This window comes from Penaeus vannamei, chromosome 17 (genome assembly GCF_042767895.1).
Source record: "Penaeus vannamei isolate JL-2024 chromosome 17, ASM4276789v1, whole genome shotgun sequence".
Classification (NCBI taxonomy): Eukaryota; Metazoa; Arthropoda; class Malacostraca; order Decapoda; family Penaeidae; genus Penaeus; species Penaeus vannamei.
Genome location: NC_091565.1, coordinates 9,009,355 through 9,016,854, shown reverse-complemented (window position 1 = coordinate 9,016,854; position 7,500 = coordinate 9,009,355). Strand labels below are relative to the sequence as shown.

The following is a 7,500-nucleotide window of genomic DNA, read 5'->3' as shown; positions in this document are numbered from 1 at the left end:
GGATAAGAATGTTTGAGATAGGCAGACAGACAGAGTATGAAAATGAGTATGAGTATGAGTGGGTGCAAGAGAGAAAGTGTGAGTGGGTGCAATCATATGCATGTGTATGCAAGCTTGAATGGGTGTTTGTGTCCTGTGTATAGCTGTATCACTTTATTTATGCTGTTTTCATATTATGAAGAGGATCCATCTTCCATTGGGTATTTTTTCTTTCAAAGGATCATGTGAATTTTGTGATACAAAAACCTCATGTAATTATCTTCATATATTATGCTCCTATCTTTGAATTTCTCTAAAAAAAAAAAAAAAATGTCCCAACAGGAGCAAGTATCACAGTGTGGCTAAGCAGTGATGTTGCCCGCGGAGCCATCGATACCACTTGTATAATTCCACAGTCATCCTTACCCATCAACTCACTGGATATTGAAGGGCCAACACTTGTTGCTGGTTCAGATAACGAGTCCATTTATACAGTCAGAAATGTGTTGCTTTATTAAAGTTTGTTATTAATATTTACTTGAAAGTTGTGCTCGTTTTGTTTATTGATACTGAAAACTACTTATGTACAAGGCATTTTGATATATGATCAAGCACTTGCTATCTGTCTGAGATGGTATCATTACTTTTTTTCTTTTTTTTATATATATATATATCAGTATGCAAAGCTACAATGATAACATTTAGGTGCTATTCTGATATACAAAAGTCAGCTGCTTCTCTCCTACAGATTTTAATATAATATAGAGCACTCATCTCAGTCTGGTTAATGAAGTAATGTTGCTGAAATTTATTGGCATTTTATTTCCAAAATTATTCATTTCTAGTACAGGGGGTCCACATATATTTTACTTGTGTTCTGTTGTTTATTTTTCCTCTTGAAATGTACTTTTTGTATCTTGAAAATAAAAGACATTATAGTACTGTAAATGTTTAATATTCATCATAAAACATGATTCCTGTCAGTCATCCTTACACTGCAAAAAACAGCAGCTTCAAATACATTTCATATGTTATTTGCACACCTATAATGCAAATTATACTAGAATAAGTCTAAAAGACATCTCTGAAGAAAAAAAAGGAGGGAGTATCTAACAATTACGACAGATTTAGAATTCTTTGGCTCTCTTCGTATCTTATGTTTTTCAAATCTGGGTTTAAAAAAAATAGTTCCCAAAGTATTTCAAAAATTTTAAAAAGATTGAAAATTATCTCATTCTGGAAACCCTGAAACAATCCTAATATATTTTGTACAAAATATATTAATACCTGTGAAAGTATGGAATTAGAATCAATCTCACGACTATTTCCACTCTCCTTCAAGTGGGTTATAGATATATACCTGAATATACAAGAAAATATGCACATTTAGTAAAAAAAAAAATGTAACCTCACCTGATTGTTTTATGAATATGAAGTTCAAAGACATCATAGTTTAGGGATCATTACTGCTCAATGATAAAAATATATAATATTAATCTATAAATAATACTCAGATCCAAATGGCAGGCCATCTACAAAGACCTTCTCAAGACTGCTCTAAATTATATATTAAAAAATCAAGCATAAATATTCACAAATAAATAAATAATCCCTTTGACACATTACTAGTAATATTCTTATAAAGTTGCTTTAAAGTTATTTTTAAAGAAAATAATGAACAAATTTTTAAAAATATGGGGAGGAGCTGAAACAAGTAATTTACACAAAAAACATTAACATACTGTAACACAAATCAATCCATGTCGACATTTAGAAAATAAAAAACATAACAGATTGTCCCATTATCAAAGCTTTTGTGCCTATTATTCCAGTCTACCTCCATTCTAATCTCTGTATTAAAAGATAATAATAATTCTTTCAGTCCACAAACATCTGGAATGATTAGTAAACTTTACAGACAGTATACTAATCATACCTTTTCTTTCAGTATGAGGGCAGTATCATTACTATCTCAATACATTTTCATGATTACAGTAATTTATAAGGCTTCTTAAGTTTTTGCCAGACATTTTCATTTAAGAACTTTGCAAGAACATACAATCTAACTTGTAATATAGCTATGTAACATCTAGCAGTTGTTATTTGATGCTAAATCAAGTTGACGAACAATTACTTCTCGGTCTTTGATGGCTTTCCATGCAATGTCCTTATCTTTCTTAGAGGGGGTCTTCTTTTTTTGACGTGCAGCTGCTATTGTACGATATGCCTCTAAAACCTGTTGGGAAAAAAAAAAAGAAAATGGATCAAACATTTTCATGAGGTGCACAAACTATTAATGGATCATACTCAAACATTTTCTATTTATGAAAGCAAAAAATATTTTAAAATATTGATCAATAAGGTCTAAAGGCAAATCATATAAACTCGTAATACATTCGTAGAAACAATATGGATATTCAAAACAATGTAAAAAATTTCACCATGACACAGTCCAATCTATTTGATTTTTCTCTTCTTTTCTACCCTACACCTAAGATTAAATAAACTAGACCTTTGTATCATACCTTTTGATCTGCATCTCGTAGCTTCTTTTTCAAATCATGGCGAACTAAGGATTCACGGGCTAAGGTTAACAAACGACTTAACTGCTGCGCATTATGGGCTGATACTGCACGTAGTTCTGCCTGACATCTCCTCAACTCTGATAGGATTTCATCATCATCGTCCTTGGACACAGGAAAGAGATAATTAACTTTTTCTATAATTTTCTAATAATACACAAGATGTTATGATCTGCAATTAAAGCACAATATTCTATTGCACCAACAAATAATTCTCTTACTTCATTTCCATATTCTGCCTCCAAGACCCCTTGTTCTTGAAGTTCTTTCTTAATGCGTTTCTCCAGGCTGGAAGCACTTGCCAGCCCCAGTGACCTTATCATCCCCGGTCGACTTATGCCCAGTCCATCTACAGCTGTAAAGCATGCACCCTTTATCAAAACATAAATGCAAGGACCCTACACACAGTAAAAATATACATCACCATAATATTATTTCATATTTGCATTATTATGTGCCATAATCAAATGAGAACTCACCTTGAAATTAAAACATATATAGTGAATACATACCTTTGTTTTCTATATCAGACACTAAAACATTTTCTTCTACTAAACCAGCAATTAGTCTTTGGGTCAGGGGACCAAAAGGTGCTACATCATCATTACACCTGCAAGAAAATTAAAGACTATTTAAAATATACTGTGTACCATACCTAAAAGGTTAATTCAGTGTCACACAGAAATGTGATACATTTCTGTATGAAATCAAAATTATGTATACTGTATATCTATTGCATCTTTTAACATCTACTTAGTGGAAAAAAATAAAGTCCATATTTTCTGTACCTGACATCTCTTAGGTCTGATGTTACACCAATTCAAACAAATGTGTGAAGTGGAGACATACAGAACAAATATATTCTACAACTTACTTTTCAATTATACCTTGTATGCTTCCTAAACAAAAAATTCATACACAGTTAAATAATTATTAGAAAATATGAAAAGATAATACTGGCAAAGTAAATTGAAGACGAGAAGAAACATTACAAAAAAAATAATCAAAATATCAAGAAGTAAACATCTTTCTCTAAATCTTTCAAGCAGCTACTAATAAACAGAGGAAAATAAAAAAAATATAACAGGAACCTTGAAACTCACCCATTCATATCCACTTCCTTTAACAATTTATCAGACATATCTGAGCTACTTGAATCTGTCTTAACATTTTTCTTCTTCCCCTCTGCAAGTTTTACACCTTCTTTCTGTTCATCCTAGTAGGGGAGTGGGGAATACAATTTAAAACAGGGTACATGTTGTGCAACAGCTTTAGCACATTACCAAGTATAAACAAGTCTATTAGTCATAAATGTATATTCATACCATATGTATAACAAATTACTGATAGCCGTTTAAATTATTAATTTCTGTTTCACAATAACAGCACTAAAATTGATAAATCATTAAAAATTATGCAATCACTCTCATCAGGATACTTACTTGCAGGTCTTCTTGAGCCCAACGTAATGTGTAGTGTCTTCCTAGTGGAGGCGTTTTATAGTAGTCACTGTCATCATTTGGATTGTTGATCAAATCTTCAAGCATCTGTTCAATGACAAACCACTTGATTAATTTCAAGTCAAAGTCTCTACTTAAATTTGCATAGATTTTATCCATCCTCTAATAAATACTCCAAGACAAAATTCTCATCAAAAGAGCATTCCTATTTTTGCTCACAGCATTCCAGGTCTCACCTTTATATCATCAACAGTGATTTCTTGACAATATTGCTCTACAGTTGCCCAGAAGCGGTTGGTGATGTCATTTTTGGGTGGTGGAGGTTTGGGCTGCTCTGGGGGCCCAAGGTCAGGCACATCGAACACTGGTTCATATTTCTGTACGGAACACTTAACCTGAAAGTTTAGAGAATAAACAAAGACCATAACAAAAAAATCAAACATAGGAAAACCACAACAAAAGATAATGCTAATATATTTTAAAATCAACAAACAGAAATTACATCATGTGGAAAAAATAAATAAATAAACCAAAAATAAATTAAGTTGAATATTATACACAGTTCTATACTGTAACAAAAGATTTTCAGAAAGAAAAAAAAAAATTGAAGAAAAAGTAATTATGTATCACGTTATTTATCCAATACAAAGTACAGAAAAAATGTAATCCAACCAATACACAGTACATAAGAAATGTACTTCTTTCAAGGTAAACAATATCATATCACCACAGAACAATATATGCAAAGAAGTTATAAAGATATTTTCCAAATCAAATTCAAAAAAATTAGATGAGACTAACTTTATTCACCTTAGCCGGCTTCACACCCGGCGGAGGGCCAGGGGAGGCTAGGACATCTCTAGACTTGCCACTGGAGTCCTTCATCTTCTTGGATGGTCTGTCAGGGTCATCACGTTTCATCTTCTTCCCAGGAGAAACTGGCTGTAAATAGAACAAGTAGGTTCAACACAATATAATGGGAGAATCTAGACTACAAGGTATACTGAAATGTGAACAATATATATTATAGTGGTACATACAGTACTACTATATATACTGAAGTTTTCAAATATAATCTTTGACAGTACCTACAAAACAAAAAAAAACCAAAAAAAACAAAAAAAAACAAAAAAAAAAAAAAATATGAAAAAATATATATATTAACCCATCACCGACGGGTAAAAATTTTGGCAAGTTTACGTATGCACAGGCTTGTTGGCGCGCACCGGCAGTTTCCCCTGCTTGCGCCCGGCTCGATCGGTAGTTTGCAAGCAACATATAGCACCTAAAAGCTTTTATTTTGCTAAAATTTATAAAAATATTCAAATTTTGAAGGTTTACCTTCACTTCAGGTGCCATTGCCCTAAATCTTTACCATATAAATGAAGCCACTACTACCGGAGAAAAACAACCTCCGTCCGACGAGCCAGTAGCGCGGGAATAGACATGACATGATACCCCCGGTGTTTGGTCCACAACAGCCATGGCATGTACATACATGCCACCCGGCGGCAATGGGTTAATTAAAATAAATGATAAATAAAAAAATATAAAATGCTGATGTGAGCTACAAATACATCCTACCAAAGCACAAAGTACCTCCTTCATACTTACTGTCTTGGGTACATATTTGCCCTTCTCCAGCTGGTGGATGATATTCAACTGGTTGCTCAGGCCATTCTGCCGCACAAGGACGGATGACAGCAGCAGCTCTAACTCAAGCTGGAGACCGTCGAGCTCCTCCATGGAAACCCCTTCCGCATTCACCACTGAGGATACGAAGCCACCTCTTAGCACTGGGGGGTTACCAGTGCCCGAACAAACAGGTAGAATCAAAGAATTTAATAAAAAGCAATTCTTATTGAAGCCTTAAAGTTAGATCTATAGATCAAGTTATTTTGCTTGTTACGAAGTTTAAATCAGACTTAAGCAGTTAATAGTGAGGATGAAATATAAGTAAATAAGAACCTTCCATGCAAACCCACAGACCAATTAACACCAGAATCAACACCTGTTAAACATAGTTTTATATATATATATATATATATATATATATATATATATATATATATATATATATATATATATATACATATAAAATGGCAAGACATATACAATACATATATACATATGTCACCCCAGACAAAGTAAGACATATTAGTAACCATTCTATCAAAAAAGCAGAAGTATGGAGATAACTGAAAAGACATGAGTGTAAATTTGGGTTTGAGTGAGGTTGAAGTTGGGTTGGGTTAGGTTACACTAGGCTTCTCTGTCCTGGGATCCCTAGACAGCCTCGCCAAAGTCAGGTCAGCTGACCAATCAAAAGCTGTAGCTGGCCAGACTTCGGCAAGGCTGTCTAGAGATCCCAGGACAGAGAAGACTAGTTTGACTCTAGTTTTAGGGGTTAGGGCTTTGCGGTTTGGTATTGGGGTTGAGGTTGGGTTGAGTTGGTTTAAACTGGGTTAAGATTTGCCATAGGGCTAGGGCTATCTAGGGTTGGGATCAATAAGGAAAGGGATTAAGGCTGGATTAGAAGTAGGTTGAATCACCATATTAATCAATTAAAACATTCTCAAAAAGTAAAACAAAATATGCTTCACTTATTCCTAGAGCATCTAAATCTCTAATACTAAATTCTCAAGCTTTCCAATACCCAGTACTTTCCAAAACCCATTCCTTTAAAGCTGACATTTTGGGTTTGATTCATTCCACCCATATAGACATAAAACTTCCAAAATACATTTAGCTTATCATTTCACCAGCCATGCCTTTACTTTTTTAACCTCTCTTGAAGTGCCCATGCATTAAATGACTTCTGGGCACCAACATGTCGTGGGCATCCCATACACATATGAACATACTTTTCCTTACCTCATCTCAGGAACCTCTTCTAAGTTTATCCTCTTAACTTAAGGTAACCTTAAAAATAATGCAATGGTAAAAAGTGGAAAAACAGTATGAATATAGAGCTGAAACTGTATAAAATCTGATCTCTTTTTTTTAATAAAATCAATAAATCAAGAAAACCCCTAAGTAAATTGGCAAATTGTATAATTTTTACCATGCACTGGCATCTTAACTTCCAAATCAGACTATTTGAAGTAACAAAACACGACAATCAATACTTTTATTAATCAAAAGAATTAAGAAAATATGTTAAAGCTACAGGGCTACTTATATGCATGAACATAGAATACTTACAGGCTGTGTAACGAGGTAATGACCTGGTATGGTCCAAGGCACCAACCACCGGCAGAGTCAACGGGCAATCTTTAAGTTCCATTGGATCATCCCTCTTCCCACTGCTGTTGTTGCAGCTACTACTGCTGCTGTTGCTGCTGGTACTGCTGCTACTGCTACTACTCCCATTGTTGCCACTACTCCCACTGCTGCTTCCACTACTACCAGATCGTTCCTTGTCCTTATGGCGGAAGAGTTTTCCTGATGACTTGTGAACACTTTTTGATTTATTTGGT

General features: G+C 34.0%; 2 protein-coding genes across 14 annotated transcripts in view; one reads left to right on the top strand and one right to left on the bottom strand.

Moving 5' to 3' along the window:
- LOC113806625 (nucleoporin Nup43) overlaps positions 1–921 on the top strand; it is a 10,516-nt gene extending 9,595 nt beyond the window's left edge. Inside the window, exon 8 of the mRNA XM_070131893.1 lies at positions 322–921. Within this exon, the coding sequence (XP_069987994.1) occupies positions 322–497 (176 nt within the window). The 3' untranslated portion in view covers positions 498–921. The remainder of the gene's footprint in view (positions 1–321) is intronic.
- The window catches only part of Ada3 (transcriptional adaptor 3), a 12,731-nt gene continuing 6,146 nt past the window's right edge, over positions 916–7,500 (bottom strand). For 4 of the 13 annotated variants that reach the window (XM_027359893.2, XM_027359892.2, XM_027359890.2 and 1 more), the window contains 10 exons: positions 7,226–7,500; positions 5,636–5,817; positions 4,823–4,963; positions 4,258–4,416; positions 4,004–4,108; positions 3,665–3,777; positions 3,074–3,171; positions 2,783–2,916; positions 2,505–2,666; positions 916–2,215 (listed from right to left, as the gene is read on the bottom strand). The exon at positions 7,226–7,500 is cut by the window's right edge and continues 16 nt beyond it. In XM_027359893.2, coding sequence (XP_027215694.1) covers positions 2,069–2,215; positions 2,505–2,666; positions 2,783–2,916; positions 3,074–3,171; positions 3,665–3,777; positions 4,004–4,108; positions 4,258–4,416; positions 4,823–4,963; positions 5,636–5,817; positions 7,226–7,500 — 1,516 coding nt within the window. In that variant the 3' untranslated portion in view covers positions 916–2,068. The remainder of the gene's footprint in view (positions 2,216–2,504; positions 2,667–2,782; positions 2,917–3,073; positions 3,172–3,664; positions 3,778–4,003; positions 4,109–4,257; positions 4,417–4,822; positions 4,964–5,635; positions 5,818–7,225) is intronic. The other 9 variants (XM_070131887.1, XM_070131888.1, XM_027359888.2 and 6 more) reach the window with 3 other exon arrangements.